General features: G+C 46.9%; 2 protein-coding genes across 4 annotated transcripts in view; one reads left to right on the top strand and one right to left on the bottom strand.

Annotated features, from left to right (window-relative positions):
- Nucleotides 1–88: 88 nt before the first annotated feature.
- LOC132334471 (leukotriene C4 synthase-like) lies at nucleotides 89–10,006 on the top strand. Its single transcript, XM_059860554.1, has 5 exons — nucleotides 89–2,528; nucleotides 6,551–6,650; nucleotides 8,403–8,473; nucleotides 9,140–9,221; nucleotides 9,490–10,006. Exons 1-5 carry the CDS (start codon nucleotides 2,471–2,473, stop codon nucleotides 9,635–9,637), a joined length of 459 nt encoding a protein of 152 aa, XP_059716537.1. The 5' UTR covers nucleotides 89–2,470; the 3' UTR covers nucleotides 9,638–10,006.
- A 328-nt stretch (nucleotides 10,007–10,334) lies between these two features.
- MGAT4B (alpha-1,3-mannosyl-glycoprotein 4-beta-N-acetylglucosaminyltransferase B) overlaps nucleotides 10,335–16,374 on the bottom strand; it is a 50,793-nt gene continuing 44,753 nt past the window's right edge. For all 3 annotated transcript variants that reach the window (XM_059860085.1, XM_059860083.1, XM_059860084.1), the window contains 6 exons: nucleotides 14,498–14,605; nucleotides 13,376–13,569; nucleotides 12,924–13,002; nucleotides 12,380–12,467; nucleotides 11,407–11,519; nucleotides 10,335–11,332 (listed from right to left, as the gene is read on the bottom strand). In XM_059860085.1, the coding sequence (XP_059716068.1) occupies nucleotides 11,309–11,332; nucleotides 11,407–11,519; nucleotides 12,380–12,467; nucleotides 12,924–13,002; nucleotides 13,376–13,569; nucleotides 14,498–14,605 (606 nt within the window). In that variant the 3' untranslated portion in view covers nucleotides 10,335–11,308. The remainder of the gene's footprint in view (nucleotides 11,333–11,406; nucleotides 11,520–12,379; nucleotides 12,468–12,923; nucleotides 13,003–13,375; nucleotides 13,570–14,497; nucleotides 14,606–16,374) is intronic.

The raw sequence follows: 16,374 nt of genomic DNA, 5'->3' as shown, positions 1-16,374 counted from the left end.
CTAGCAGAGTTCAGCATTGTCATTCCTAGTGAGCTGGTTTCTTCCCTTCATCCCAACATACAGTTTTTGCTCAGCCTATTTATTACTAAGGCTAAAATTCTGCTGCTGTGTCTTACAATTCTTATGGTTTCAGAAAGTCCATTTAAACAGGCCAGAACTGGATAAAGGGGCCTTAGAAAATGTAACTTTGAAAATCAGGCTTTATGCTACTCCCACTGCTTCTGGGCTTTGGTGGGTTTTTTTTTTTTTCCTGGAATGCATTGTAGGCCTTAAGCTGGGAAATTCAGCTGCAGAGGTGGTTGTTAATAGTGAAAACGATGTTAATAACGACCTCGCATGCAAAACTGTAGAGTTCCAAAATATGCCAATTCCCTCAGAATAACAGCCTTTAGAGGTTCAAACTGATTTCCTCAAGACTTGTCTGATGCAGGCACATGGCACACACAGAATCCGGCTGAGATGGGGACACGTGCTGCAAGCAGGAGCTGATGTTTCTGAACAAGGAACAAAGTACTGGCAGCAGTGTGTGTAGAGGTCTTGGCTTAAGGCTGCTAAAGTCTCATAGGCACTGCCCAGCTTCAGACATTGATGGGTCATTCTGCAAGCTTTGCAGTTGGTGTCATTGTGTAGTTGGGTTTGCAGCCCCAGCTCAGCCTCCAGGTTTCCTCTCAGCGTCCTGACTTACTGGAGTATATTTTTCATGTATTCCTACTCTACAAGTTTTGTGTTCTGTTTGGAAGAGGAGGAGACCTGTGACTTCAGAAGTTTATGAAGAACCAAATGTAACAATCAGTAGCAGTACCAGAATCAGCTGCTTTCAGCCCATGGGGAACCATGAAGTTACATTAATTTTTGCTTTATTGTCTCATTAAAAATGCATTTTGGTTATTGTTCAGTGAAACAGAAATTTCCCAAGCCATCCCCCACTGAAATGGCATCTGTGGTTTTCAAAAGATTTTAAGGAGTCCATGGCAGCTTGTCACAAACCTTTGCTCAGAAACTGATTTTTATTTTCTTGATGCCAGTGTTTTTCCTGAGAGTAATGGAAATCTGTAATGAAAGTTTTCTCAAGCCTGCATTGTTTGTTGAAATATGTTGTAAGGATACCCTGGTGGCATTTCCCCTCTGACTTCTACATTGGACACCACAGATGAAATCTTTGGTCACCAATAAGTTCAGTTAAGGTTAACTTTTAGGTTTTAGTTCTATTTAGTTTGAGTCTGCTGTACCTTGGAGAGTCTGAAGTCACATCATATGAGTGTTTTTTAGAGAAGGGGAGTGGTTTTGCTATTCTACATGTGTGGTTATACATAAAAAGTGTAACATTGGATATTTGATTGATTAACTGAATTTTCAACTTGGTGTGCTGTCACAATGGGGTTTTGAAGCAATGAAGAGCTAAACTAGAAAAAAATTGCTGTGTTGCTCTTGGGAGAAACTGCAGGTCTGGTACATGCACAAATTCTGTAGTGAGGGTTTGTGTGTGTGACTCAACAGAGAGAAATGCAATGGCTCAACCACAAACATTAAGGGAAAACCTTCCTCCTCTTTGATTTAAAAAATTTTAAAGTCAGAGTAGTCATCCATATAGAGCTGCTCAAGAGCATAAGGTAACTTTTTGAACTGATGCCGATTTTACCTTTGTGGAGTGGGGAGAAAAGTTATTTAGGGCTAAAACATTGCTGGTTTTCAAATTTTACATTTTACAATTATGACTCTGATGTCAGCGTAACATTTCTCAGGGTCTATGTTTCGACATCCTCTGCTCCTTTCAGAACTGAGAACTTATATTTTGTATGTTAGCCAGGGAAAGGTTTGTATTGCTTAAAATCTTCAGAAAACTGTTAAGGGTGAGTGAGTGCTAGAAAAGAACTGTGCTCCTCTTAGGTAAACTGAAGAGTAGTAATTAGTAGGATAAAGTATCTGAATGTTCTGTTAAATCACAGAATCTGGTAACAGAATTAAGTTATTCCAGCTGGAGTGTATCAAATCTTTCATGTGGTCAACTCCACTACGTGCAATAAGAGCAGAAGGTCAAGTCATTAATTTGTAAGGGCTTGTTAATAATTTTTACAACCTTGCACATAATTGAGATGCTTCAGAGCTCATTAAAACAAGCAACAAAAGGGCTGGAAAGAATTCCATCATTTTCCATTGCCAGCAACATATAATTCAATAATGGCATAAAGTCTGTAAATGTCATTAGAAGAATTTCACAGTTTGCTCATGTGAAATTCTTCCCTGCTCTATTGTTCAGCAAAAGGCACTTGGCTAAATGGAACAGACATTTTCTGGTGGGTGGCTGCTTTGGAAAATCACGTGGTGTGGAGAGAGTTAAGGTGAGTTAAGGTGTGGTGGAGGAAATGCCTGTGCTCAAAGGCAGCTCTCTGGAAGTGCGTGGTGGTGGGAGAGAGTGTTGGGACAGCTGTACCCAGCACATCGGGCTGGGGTTTGCTCCACAGTCAGCAGCATGAGAGATCAAATAGACCTGCTGGCCACAGTCACAGTTCTGGGGGTCCTGGAGCAAGGTAAATGTCCTTTGTACAATGCCAGTATTCAGCTAATTATGTTAACTTTGTAGGATGTGGTTCCTGTGTTTTCCTTGGAGCATCTGTGGAGTGCAAGTCACTGTTTTCCAACATGGTAAAATGATACAAATTTTTGGCTGTTAATGGCAGAAGTGTCATGCCTGAGGGTGGTCATTATTTAACAGGGACTAAAATGGTCCTCAAAGCCAACAAGTAAAACTTTTAGACTTAAAGTAATTTCAACGTGGTGTTATTAAAGTAAACTAGTTTGTGATTGAATTTTAGCAGGTAATTTGTAACTTGCAGTGGCTGGAGGTAGCTAAAATAAAGCAGGTTAGTAAATGTGCTGGTGAGGAGGTTAGTGTACAGACAGACCTGGTGTGGATATAGGAAAGAGCCTCATGCACATGGGTGTTTCTTGTGACCAATATCCACGTTCACATGGCACAGAGCAGATGACAAGATGGACTGAGAGCACAGTAATTTGGAAACTAATGCAAATTCTGGTCAGAAATTGACACAGAGCTCTTCAAAGGAACTCTGACTTCTAATTTAAATAGATGCATTGTGTTTAGACCATTTAGAAGGAGCAGCATTGTTGACAAGCTCTGTTTATTTGTGGGTCGTTTTGGCAAAGGATCTCCCCCTTGAGCTTCAGGACAGTCACTCCCCTGCCTGGGACGGGGACAGAGCCTCCATCTTATTAAAATCTTCACCATTCTATAAGGAAAGGTTTGTGGGGTTTATTATTACTGTATTAATTCACCATACAGCTATCACACCTCTGCTTACAAATGGATGTGAATCCCTGAGCAGCATGTACTTTTAGCTGTCAGATGATAAATCTCTTAATATAAGCATTATTTAAACCAAAATATGCCACTTTAAAAATAGAGCTCATGACTTCTGAATTTTCAGTAATTTCCACTCAATTTACAGAAACAACTACAAACAGAAGAAATTTTGTACTATGAATTTTTTTGTTATTAAACTAAGTGGGGATGGAGCGAGTGTTTAGTGTGCAAAGACAAGACATGAAGAAAACTTGAAATTGAGTTACAGAAATGCTGCTGAGCCCTTTTTCTTTAGGAAACCCTCAGAAGCAAATCCCTAGATAGCAGTTTTGTGTCAAATATTTTTGTTTAATGAGACTTTCAAGTACTTTTTAAAGGTTGCAGCATTAAGCATTTTACTTTGATGGCATACAAGCCAGGTGTGAAGGCAGCAGATAAATAGCTGGCATTGGGACTCTCCTATCTGTTCTATCACATGAAGTATCCTGGTTTTATGATCTCTGTGTGGGAAGCCAAGGAGCAATTGCAAAATACTGTGTGTTTCCTTTCCATCTAGTCCTATGAAATCTGCGTGCCCGTGTCACTGGGGTTCAGAGCTGTGCAGTGGCTTTCTCTGCATGTTTTGAAAGGACATTCTGTAGGTGAGTTAGAGGTCTGGGATTCACTCTGAGCAGGGGAGCACTGAAGCACAGACATGGGCTATCCCTACAGACACTCCTCCATCACATCCTGGTGCAGGAGATGTAATTTAATGGCTGACCTTGGTACAGTGTTGGTTGATTTTTATGTTTCCTTTTAAATTTTCTGGGAGCCTGCAGTTTCTGTGTTCTTTCAAGTAACTTTCCCCTTTTTAATTTAGTCATTCTCAGTTTAGTGAAACCCTGAGTTTAGCACTCTGTAGATGTGTGCCCCAGCCTTGTGGTGAACATTGTACCACAGAGCAAAATTATTCTACTCCAGTTTTTTTCCCCCACTCCCTTATTTTACAGCTTCAAAGGAAAGAAAACTTATGCAATGTCATGGTCAGGCCCCAGAGGGCTTGTTTGCCAGGTTCACTCAAATGTGGCAGATAGCAACTGTGATATGATTTGACAAGTTTGTGGACATAATCAAATAGAGAATGAAGAATATTTCCACTGAGGAGCAAAGTTCAGGGAGAGCTGAGCCCCTAAGCCACATGGGAATCCACACAGGTGATTAACCTCGAGACATGAATCACAGAAAACAATGCTTTGAAAGGTTCTGCAAGTAGATTGAGCTCTTGTTCTCTAAGACTCTGTGCTGAGAAGGTTTGTGCAGTGTGGGTTTTTCCAACACATTCTGGGAAGTGCTTTTGTGGACTGGTTCTTCATCCTCAGTTCTTCACCCTTACGCCAGGTTTGGGGAACAGCCAACTGCTCTCCAAAAGGCTCCTGCTCCTCTTGGGTGGCTGTTTTGTATGTCACCCACCCCTAAGTGTCAAGGATCTGTGTAGGACTTCTCTGAATATTAGGCCCTGTGTAGAAGCAAGATGCTAAGTGTAGAGCTGATGGAGAGGTTTGATGTGAAATAACTCTTACCTCACCCATCAGTCACAAGAATCCTACCTTAGGAAAGGTGCAGATGGCACAAAGCAGGATGAAGAGCATTGACCAGTGCAGTTGGGCTAATGCCACAAGCCAGATCTGTTCATGATGCTGAAACTTCAGCTCAGCCCATTTGTGGAGAGGAGACTGGGATGAAATCCTGAGAGCATCAGGGAGGAGGAGAGATAACAGGATGGGTCATGGTTTCATGTCATTCCCAGAGCTCTCCAGCAGCTGCTGAATTCCAGTTATGTGTTACATCTCTGGATTCACAGAGGGAACACTATCCTGTCCTGCTTCACCTCTGCAGAAGGATGAATCCCTCACCCATGATCAACCTGCTACAAAGGAATCAAAGAGGGGAAAACAAGAATGTTCCCCCCCGGCTTTGCTCTGCCAACACCTCTCGTTTAGGGCTGGGTCTCTGTGGAAGCTACTAGAACATGCTTAATTGTTCTTGTATGTGTTCTGAAAGGAATGGCTGTGTTTCTGTTAGTAAAACCTTGTGATACACAAGTCACATTGCATCAGATTATTTACATTTCTAATTCCCTTCTACATATGTTCTAATGCTTTTCTGCAGGCACGTCTTGTCTTTAATCTTGGAACATCTGTCCCTACTTCCCCTTCTCTATCCTGCTGTTCTGCTTTCATCTTTCTAACAATAGGACAGTCCCCAAAGCAGGCCTTGCACCTTGGCTCCTTGTCTCTCTGGAATGCTCTGGATGTGTTGCTATGTGAGGACTTTGCTCACTCAAGTGTCTCAGTGACACCACCACAGCCACAAAGTAATTGTTTTTATAATTTAGTTTTCTCCTGTATGAAAATAGGAGTTTTCAATAAAGGTAGCAGTGTAGTAGTGCCCCCAAATAAAACAGAGCATCAGCAATTGCCTGTGGGAGTAGGAGCTTTCAATAAATAGTGAAAAATTTTAAATCTTCGTGTTAGCAAGTTTTCATTGTTTTGAAGTGACTTTCCGTGTCCTTTACAAATGTACAAAGGACTGATGTAGCAGACACTGAGTCAGTGCCTTGGCTCAAATATGGCACAGGCTGATTGCAGGCATGGGCAGCACCTGAGCTCCTTGACAGCCTTGGGTCTGTCCTGCAGGAGTGAAGGGCAAGAAATAATCACCCTCTTCCCCATTTCCTTTTATTGCCATGATTAAGAGCATCTCTAATTGACTGTCCCAGTGCTTGACAGTTTGGATGCTGCTCTGTGACATGGGCCATACTTTGCACCCACTGGGAATAGCAGAAAGTGTTGCACATCATTCCCATCAAACTGGCTGAGGGTGCACAAGTACTCTAAACACAAAGTGCAAGATTAAGAGGTAATTCTGTGACTCAGTGTGGACTTGGTAAGGTTTTATTGTGTTTTAACGTTTTATCTGACAGGGAGCAGCACTGAGGGCTCTGCTGGGTGTGAGATGATGCAAAGTGTCACCCAGCACTGGCACTCAGCTGGGATAATCAAACCTGAATTTAAAGCATGAGAGTGAAATAAATGGCACATTTATTACAGGTCACGTGTGGCAGCCCAGGACTGTGGACCTAGATCATATCAGCTCTTTCATTCTAACCACTTGCTAGATTCCAAGCCAGATAACACTTGGCTAAGCAAACACTGCTGGTCTGTTACCATTCCTGTGTTCTGTTTTCAGCCTATTTTGCAATGCAGGTGATCCACGCCCGTCGGAAGTACAAGGTTTCCCCTCCCCAAACAACAGGTCACCCTGAATTTGAGCGGACCTTCAGAGCTCAGTAAGATTTTGACTTTTTGTGGTGACTTTGTCTAGATAAGACTTGAGTCAACTGTCACTTTTGGGAGAGACTGGTCTCCCTCAATCACCTTTCCACTTACTGCTACTGTTACTATTTTTTTTTTTTCAATGCTTTGTGTGCAAAGGTCTGCATTTTGATTTGGAGCACTTTGGCTGGGGTGTTTCTGTCCATCCATGATAATTCTCCTTCTGGCATTGTGAGGCAGCCAAATTACAAATTAGTGGCCATATGGAGGAGGTGCAGAGCATTCACAATTAGAATCATTAAATTTAATATTACCATTGGCTCCAAATGGTGAGAGCAGCCAAAGCTTTATTAATAACCTGATATTTTCTTGTAATGTTTTGCTGTTGAATTGAAGCAAAAGGCCTTGCTGGCAGAACCAGCTACAAGGGCATTTTAATTTTTTCCCTTTCAGAAGCCATTGTACTGTGAGAATCAGCACTCGTGGGCCCCTGCTGAGGGCTGTTTCTTTTTGCTCTGTTCCTATGGAGAGAGCAATGCTGGAGCTAAACTGGAAACGTTCACAGATCCCTCCAGCTTCCAGCAAGCACCAGATTCCATCTTTCATCTCAGTCATTCTGTTTTGTGAGCAATTGAAAGGAATTGGCTGGAGCTGGTGTGAAGGGTAATTCCAGCCCAGCACTAAATCCTGAACAAAGCAGCTGCGTTCCCTTGCCAGCACACAGGAAACATTTGTGGAGTGACAAAAACACCAGCTCCAGTCCTTCTGTGGGACCATGGAAGGCTAGCCTGCCTGGAGACATCAGCTTCTGCAAGCTGGGGAGCTGCTGATGTGGCTTTTAATTAAATACTTAACTATGAAATGTGTGTTAACCAAGTCATGCCATGGGCTGTGGCAGGGAAGGTGACCTTGGGGAGCTTGGCCTTGAGATGTTGTTTTTCTGTGGGTATTCTTCTCTTTTCCCTGTGGAAGAGTATACAAATGAATAATTTGATATATTGAAAAAAAATATATGGGAAAAACTGGTATTGATGCATTACTCACTTGAAACCTGGCAGCCTCCCCTCACTGAGGCTCAAACTGCATTTTCAGAATAACGTTCTTCAGACTTTTTCCAGCTCCCAGTCTGGCTCCATTCTCCAAAAGTTTGTATATTTTTGGCCAACATTAAGATTAAATTGCCTAAGGAATGGTAAAATGTGGGAGAAGCAAAACCAGTGTCTTTAATAGCACAGCTCCTACTCTTGCAGAAAATCTGTATTTTTGTCACTAAAGGAAAAAGGAGGAAAACCTGGTGGTAAATCTGATCATCTCCTGCTGAATTTTATCTGAGAGAAGGCTCCTTTTTGGTGTGTGACTTGTGTGACTCCCAAATTTGGGCTGTGTTCCCCCAAGGGGAAGAGAAAGCTCCTTAAATACTGACAAGGCTCTCCCCCAGCAGCTGGGGGTGCAGCAGCTCTCTGGGATGGTTCTGTGTGTGGGATGGAGTCTGTCGAGGGTCCAGCAGAGACAAATCTCCATCTCAGCCATGTGAATGCAGGAGAGGTGAATGCTGTGTGTTGTTTGGCTGCTTTTTTCCCTCTACAATACAGATATTGGGTGTTCTTGATCACAGAAAAAGCTCCCTTCCCATAGCACAGTGATGGTTCTCATCAGCTCTTTTAGTTTGCTCCAACGTGAGTTTCCAATTCCCTTCTCCAGCCTTGGTTAGCCGGGCTCTGATGTACACGGAGGCAGTTTTAACTCTCATCTCTGGTTCTCACCAGGGCAAACTGCTCAGAGTACTTCCCAATCTTCATTTCCCTCCTCTGGGTTGCTGGAATCTTCTTCCATCAAGGTAAGAGGGATGTGGGGGGAACTCCAACCCAAACCATGTGAACAAACCAAAAAACCCCAGCCCCAATTTAAATCCCATTGTGACTCAGGCATTCTCTCTGTGCTTGTGAGGCTATTTTTCAAGGAAAGCAAATTTCCCCTTTAGCTGGATTGACCGAGAAGTGCCTCAGCTCCAGCTGGGAGCAGCTGAGCCCACTCCTGCCTGGAGGAGGAAGCACTGGCAGCTCTTGCTCCTTTGCTGGAGCATGGCTGTCCCCTCGTGCTGCTTCTCCTGGACGAGGTCAGGCTGTCCCAGGGTGCCAGGATGGCAGCAGCTGAGGTAGAGCTATGTCAGAACAAGAAACCATAACCCAAACATTTACTCCTCCACTGTCTATCCCTAACAAGTGAGCTCAGGGGATTTGGTTGCTGCAACCACTTATCTGTGAGGAGAAACCACGTAAGGGAACATTGCCAACCCAAGTCCCAGGGCAAATCTGTGGGGCAGAGAAGTTCAATCTTCACAAAAAGGGAAGGCAGAAAACTCATTTAAACTCTCCCAATGGTTTAAAGCCATATCACTCTGTGTTTGGTTTTCTGGTCATGCCCCATCTGCTGGGGGCACTGTGCTGGAATGCAGTGTCAGGGATCCTGAGCCCAGCAGAACTCAGCTCCCCTGTCCCCCCAGGTGTGACTGCAGTGTGTGGGCTGCTGTACCTCTACACCCGCCTCAGGTACTTCCAGGGCTACGCTGGGGCTGCACAGGGACGGTAAGGACCTGACAGGACCATGGGCCCCAAACCAGCCCAGGGAGCCTGGCAGCAGGACCTGCCCCTGGAACAGGCTTCCTCCCTATGGGTGGGACTGCAGGCAGATTTTCACCACCTCCTCCTGCTCCCCTCCTGCCCCCATGTGCTCGAGGCTGTGTCGCCTCTTCCCTGACTGTCCCAAAGGGGGCAGGGGGGACTCACAGCCCTGCCAGAGTGCCCAGTGCCCTAGCTGGGCTGGCAGTGCCTGATGGTGTTTTCTCCCACCCAGGTTGGGACCACTGTATGCCAGTGCCTGGCTGCTCTGGGCGCTGCTGGGGCTGGCACTGGCTGGGCTCCTGGCACACTTCCTGAGGCCCAGCTCCTCCACAGGGATGGCAGCACTGGTGTGGCCTCTCCAGCTCCATGGTGCCTGGTGAGGGGGGCCACAGCTCCCCCAAAACCCACTGTTTGCCCCTGGGACAGGGGAGCCAGTCATGTGGCACCATCAGAGAGAGAATATTTCCCTGGCTGCATTCCCTGCTGAAGGGACATGTATGCTGGCACTCCTCTGCTCTTCAGAGATAATTTCCCTTCTAGAAAGCAAATGCTTTCCAGCCCCTGCCCCTGCTGAGAAGCTTCACTGCTGGGCTTTGTAGCACTGTCTGCTCTAAAATGACTCTGGCTCTGCCTCATGGAGCACAGACTGACCCACATGCTGTCGTCTCTCCTCCTTACTGCTGTAATGATCTGTGTTGAAGAATCACACGATGGATATAAAAAAAATAAATTCTTTTTCTCACTAGAAATTACCTGTGATTGTCAAAGGTGCTCAGAGACTGGTGTGAGAACATGAGTTGCGGACTGGGTTTCATAAGAAAAGCTGCTGTGATTACCTGAAAATGATGGGTAAGCTTGCCTAAAACCACATCCAAAAATTGGGAGAAAAGCCTGACCCTAGCCCAAGTATTAAAGTCTGTTTGGTATTGATTAAATGACCTTTACTTTACCCCAGTTTCACTCACCACTAACTCTGCAAAAAGACTTTGCCCGCCCTAGATTCCACCCTCCACTGTGAACTTGGGGTTCACAGGTGCCTAAAGCAGCCCTGCTGCAAGTGACTCTCACTACTGCACCAAAGGTTTAAATTTAGCTTTTATTACAGTGCACATTGTTTTATATATTTATATAGAGAGATGTACTCGAAAAATCAAATGTATCCAATAATAAAAAATACAGAACAGTAAAGTAGTATAATGCATTCCAGTGTATAGCTGAAAGGACATTGGGATTTACACTAATCCCTGCTATTTTTGAACTGGGCTACCTCTGCTTTTTTTTTTTTCTGTCCCCAAAAAACCCACATCAATCAATAACTGAATTAGTTATTTAAAAGACAGTTTCTGCACTCAATCTCAAGGCATGAAGACACTGGAGAATTCACTGTGAGTTAAGGGGCTGTGTTCAATGCTGGCAGGCACAGTGTGGCATATTTTATTTTTTTGTTTTCCCTGCCATAATCATAGCTCCAACCCCTTTGGATTCGTTCCTCCTCTGCTGAAGGAGGGTCAGTCTTTGCCCTCACTTAATCCTCAGCTGTGGCCAGGACTGCGGCCTGGGAGAGGGCAAGGCAGACCTCGGGCCCTGCCGCCTCCATCCCAGCGTGCCGGTGCGGTCAGCTGACAGGACTGGGTGTGACCTGCTCTGTCCCCAAACAAAGCCAAAGATCTGAGCCTGTCTGGAGCTGAAGGTGCTTTTTGTCCCCACGCTGGCTAAAGTTCATCCCGACCCCAAACTGTCCCATGTCCGTGTGTCCCGAGCAGCAGCAGCAGCCCGAGGGGCCGAGGGAGCGGAGCAAAGCCGCCCCTCTGCACAGGGGGTTGGGTTCTGCTTCTCTTCAGGAGAAGTCGATGCCCGTCCTGGCCCCGCAGCCCTGCTGGGGATGGCGCAGCAGCAGCAGCAGCTTGGCCGCGGTCTGCGGATGAGTGCCGCCCCTGGCAGCCGGCCCTGCGCTGTCCTGGTCCGGGCAAGGCGCCGCGGGGAGCAGGGAGCGGGAGGGAGGGAGCAAGACCAGGGATCCAGGAGGGTGTCCCTTCTGCCTCATGCCTGTTTCACTCTGCTTTTTTGATAAAAATCTGAAAGAAGAGCGGGATGGGATCAGAGCGATGAGCAGGGCAGGGGTGGGAGGTGCTGGGAGAGCTCGGTTTACCTCGCTCAGGATGATCCACACCGGGGAGTCGGTCTGGATGGACAGCCTGATGGCCTCCAGCGGCCCGAAAGACGGGTCCACCTCACCCTCTGCAACGCCCTTGGAGAATGAGCCTGGCGGAGAGAGCACGTGGCTGACACAGGGATGATAATCTGGCACTGCCCCTCCACTTCCCCTCTCCCCCAGGGCTCCAGAACAGCCCCAGCAGCCCCTGCCTGCAGCTCCCCAACACCAAACAGGCTAAAAACCAGTGTGGATGGCAATACAGTGCAAAATGCCACACTTTGGAGAACACAAATCAGGTAAACAAAACAAAATGTATCGGGAGTATCTGATGACATATCACTGCTGTGCAAAAGGGGAGTGGCCTGACATGCTTTTTGTGTTTGATGATTCTTTTTTTGAAAATGCAACTGGGAGAAACCAGCCAGCATGCAGAAGAATGAGAAAATGGCAAAACACTGCATGTGTCAGGAAATTTTTCTTTTATTTGTCTACTTAAAGAAAAAGAAATCTTATCAGGGACACCAGGGCTGTATCACACACTGGAAGCTCTCTGGAGGCTGCAATTGCTTGTTCTTGTCCAAGGGCAGGGCAAGCACTAAAACAAGCTCAGGTGGCAAGAGACAAAGTCTGATCTGCAAGTGGTGTGAGTACAGAGATGGCAAAACTGTCCATGGTAGAGCTTTTAATCCCAGGGTAAGCAAACAAATTATCAGCATCATTTGGTCCCAGCTCTGAGCAGGACTGGCAGAAATGCAGGACTGAAAATGATCTGAGGACAACCTGGTCTGAGAGAGAGGGCAGTGGAGGAGAGGAGACAATGATAAATCCTGTTCCAACCTGGCTCCTGGCAAGCAGAAATTACTCTCTGCCAAGCAAACAGCTCTAAGGTTCTTGACTGACATGCAGGTGAGGACATGGCTGTGTTATCAAAGCCAGCAGGCACTTCCCCACCCCACACCCCCTGTACCTATCTGGACGTAGCCATCCGCTGTCCTGCGGTATTTGACGACTGTGCCTCTTCCCTCCTGCAAGGCTTCCTTATCTGACTGTAGATTCTGCAGAAGGAGAGGCATTTTTTGCAAGACCAGAGGGAAGAGTCACCCAAAAGCCCCATGGAAAAGCAGCAACCCCAGAGAGCTGTCCTTGCCAGCAAACCCTGGCATCTCATCCCATACCTGGCACCCAGAGACACATGCCCAAAACAGGAGGACAGTTGCAGTCCTTACGCTGCTGTTTCCACTGTGCCATTCTGGCTTCATCCCCTCCTCTGCAGCCATCCCACCCACTGGAGCATCCCCAGGCAGGGATGGCTCACACAGCCATGCTCAGGAAAGCACCCTGTTCCTGAGGTGGCATCACACCAGGCATGACCCTCTGGCTCCCTGCCAGCACCTGTAAGAGGCACTCAAATCTTGTAATGATTTTCTTGATGACTTTAAGCAGTTCCCTCGTCTCAAACCTCTTTTTGCTTCCCACTCCACCCTCACCTCAAATCTCAATCAAACACTTACGTCAAACGGCAGAACCTCCACAGTTGTGTTGAAGAGTTTGTCTTCTGGGTGCTCGATGTTCCCACTGCGGAAGAAGAACCTGTGACAGAGACCAAACCCACAGAAAGGCACACTGAGTGAGGGGGCATATGATGGCTTTCACCCCACCTGAATCATCAAACAGCTCAACCTAACAGGCACCTTCCCAAAGAGCCCACAGCATGATCTGGCAGGAGACTTTCTGTGCCAGATCAGCTAAACCATGGACTGCTCACAAAGGGCTCTGGCAAAGGTGGCCCCACTGAGAAAGGGTCCAATTATCCTTCCCCTGGAAGAGCACTGTTCCCTCCTCCTGGGCAGCCAAGCAGGAGACAGGCAAGAAATTTGATTTAAATTGCCAGAAGAGTGAAAGTCAAGTGTCTCCACATGGTCTGGGCTGCCCCCACACCCCCGCTGACCCCTTGAGCACTGGCCTTTCAATACGGAGTGGTTTGAAGAATCTGAATCGGATGAAGTCCCCGGCAGTGGGAGTGAAGGCCCAGAAGAAATCCTCCCGCAGGTAAGCCTTCTCCAGGGTGAAGTGCTGGTAGGTTTTCAGGCTGGTGCTCACCTCAGCAGGAGGGTTGACGTGCTCTTTCCGCAGTGCGTGTTTTCCAAAGTCCTTGTCCTTGGAGGGCACAAAGTAAAAGGGCAGAGAAGGGTCATGAGCTGCTCTGGCTTGTGAGGAACCAGGGCCCCAGCTACAAGGCACTGCAAATTAAAATTTTGTGATTTGCAGGGCACAGAAGGATGAGAGATGGAAGTAATTTTGGCAAGGCACAAGGCAGGGGAATGTGTGACTGGATTCCAGGACACTGCTTCAGGAGTGGCAGCTCAGAAAAACACCCCTGCTCTGTGCTCTGATCCACACCAAGGAGCCTTTCAGTGTCCAAATGTCCCTGAACGCTGGTCCATGCCCCAGGAGCTCTGGAAACAGTCTTTACACTTGAGGAGAAAGCAGCTGGGAGGCTGACAATAGCATAAAATAACTGGATTACAAGGCCTGACAGCACTGCACTGTGATACAAACTGGATTATACCATCCATTTCCCCAGGGATCCCACAGACAGCACAGCCCAGGGATGTCTGTCCATGGATTCTGCACTTGTAGTTGTGGGAAGCTGCATTTCATTCATGTTTAAACACACCTCAACGGTTCCAGCTCTTATACAGTGAGTTTTAATTTGCCTATCACCAAACCCCAGGAACATGAAGTGGAGTAGGAAGGTGATCAGACCAACTCAGGAGTCATTGCTTCAAGGTTTTTCAGTAGATTCTTCAAAGTCACTTGCCTGGACCATGGCCTGGCACTCAGGATGGGCGCCCAGGACTGGTACTAAGGCTTATAATCTTGCAGTGACTGTAGGTGCATGTCACTGCCATTCTGAGAAGCGGGAGCTACCTGAGCTCACTGTAATTCAGAATAAAATACAACCACTTCACAGAAATCCAGCTGCCACCAGCTGCTGTCACTGATGTCCCCACCCAAAAGCAGCCAGTTCCTGGGTGTTTGCAGGCCAGGCCACCTGCAGCTTGGACAGAGAGTTGGTACCCACCTTCAGCTTCTGTATCTTCCCAGCCAAGGAGGAGTGGGTTCCCACGTGCTGGAAGAGTGAGGGCTTGAAGCGGATCCTCAGGTTTGCCTTCTGCCTGTCGCAGTGTTTCTGAAATGAGACAGCCCCACAGTGCCCCAGGCTCCAACCTCTGCAGGCCACTGTGGCCCACAAGAGCGATGGACAAGGGCACAAGGAGTGACAGACAAGTCCTCCATCTCTATGCCCTTCTGTGGTATTTAGGCTCTAATCTGGCAAGAGGGCTTTTCACCACACTTTGGAGAAACCTGTGACTCTCAACCCCCAGGCTCTGCTGGGCAGGGTCCAGGTTTAAATGCCAAATTTCTCCTTGCCCAGCACAGCTAAGAATGCTGAGCAAATCCCCTCTGTGCTGTCAGGGAGGAACAGCCAGAGAACTGAATTTCCTTTGCCCCTTGGCTTATTGGGAAAGCCTTTTTCCTACAACTCAGAGCTTGGAATCCCTGATGTCTGAAGGTACAACAGTCCTGGGATGACTCAGAGCCAGGTGAACAGGTACCAAGTGTGGGCTCTCTCTGGAAGGGCAGTTGCCAGTTTGCTGGCAGGAGTTGTGAGCAGATGTACAGCACGTGCCATCGTCAGAGCTGCTGGGCTGTTTCACGCCTATCCACCACATAAATAAACTTGGAGATGCAACTGTGATCCTGGCAGTGATTTACCGTGGAGTGGAGGGAGAGAGACGATGGAGAGGGAATAGAGGACAAAGGGGAAAATCACTGAGAGCGTGGGGAGATGAGAACTCGCATTTTAAAATAGCTCATTTCTCTCAGTTTGGGGGAGCAGGACAAAAATACAGGTTAAAAGCTGTATGAAAGAGGTTATTTGTTATCCAACTTTGGCTTTTTCTAAGAAAAATGCATGCACACCCCTAATGCCATCTGCTCTTGCAGCCTCTCACTCGGCAGAAATCCCGCGGTGGGTGCCTGGAACAGACAGGGTGCCACACCAGGCCCCCACCACAGGCCAGAAGCTGGGAAATTCCAGGCATGACCCCTGCGAGCTGCAAAAGAGATAATCCCCTAATCCAGCTCACGTTACATTAGAAAATTAAAACTAGTCATGCTAATGGGACAGACCTACTCAATGCCAGCAACTGTGGATGCAACTCCATCATGGCTATCTCACCCTGGATAGGGAGAGGAGGATGAAGGGGAATGGAGGCAGCTACAGCTCCTGATTTATCTTTTTCCCCTTTTCCTGCACTGCTAAAGAAATGTTTCCTGAAAGCAGCCTTGTCACAGACAAGCCAGGAGGGGGAACAGCTCAGTTGGTGGTAAGAAGGTCATCCTTTCACACAGATCTACCCCAGGTAAATCTAAAATTAGTTAAAAAAGAAAGAGCAGAATATACCCAGAGCAGGCAAAGCACTTACCAAAAGCTCAGGTCAAACAAACTTTCAATCAAAAAGACAAATCCTCCCTGCTACCAATTTGATTTTGCACAGTGGGATTTACAAGAGAAAGTCATGTTTGAAAGGGCGCTGTGCAGAGTTAATCATGCAAACAGTGGGGGAAAGGAGCCAGAAATCCACATGGAAAGTAGGTTAATTTTTAAAAAGGCAACATGTTTAAGAGGTTTGCAATTTCCCCTGAGAAAACCTTGGTTCCATCAGGTAGGAAAAGATGAGCACAGATGAGTTAAGGAGAAGAGGATCCAGCGCAGCAGGATCTGCATTTAATCAGTGCTCAAGCTGAGGATTTTGAAGTTGGGGGCACAGACAGCAGCATCATTCCCAGCTCCATCCCAGCATCCCACCCATCCGGCTTTACCCACAGCTGTGCAGACTGTGGGGTTGCCAGACAGTCCTGGGGACTGCTCTGTCACAGCTGAGCATATGGTCT

Source organism: Haemorhous mexicanus, chromosome 15 (genome assembly GCF_027477595.1).
Source record: "Haemorhous mexicanus isolate bHaeMex1 chromosome 15, bHaeMex1.pri, whole genome shotgun sequence".
Lineage (NCBI taxonomy): Eukaryota > Metazoa > Chordata > Aves > Passeriformes > Fringillidae > Haemorhous > Haemorhous mexicanus.
Note: the sequence above shows the minus strand (reverse complement) of the source record. Positions and strands in the feature narration are given on the sequence as shown.

Coding starts and splice junctions, on each gene's coding strand:
- LOC132334471 (XM_059860554.1), top strand. CDS start 2,471: ATGAGAGATCAAATAGACCTGCTGGCCACAGTCACAGTTCTGGGGGTC. Junction 2,529..6,550: donor TCTGGGGGTCCTGGAGCAAG/GTAAATGTCCTT, acceptor TTCTGTTTTCAG/CCTATTTTGCAATGCAGGTG. Junction 9,222..9,489: donor GCTGGGGCTGCACAGGGACG/GTAAGGACCTGA, acceptor TCTCCCACCCAG/GTTGGGACCACTGTATGCCA.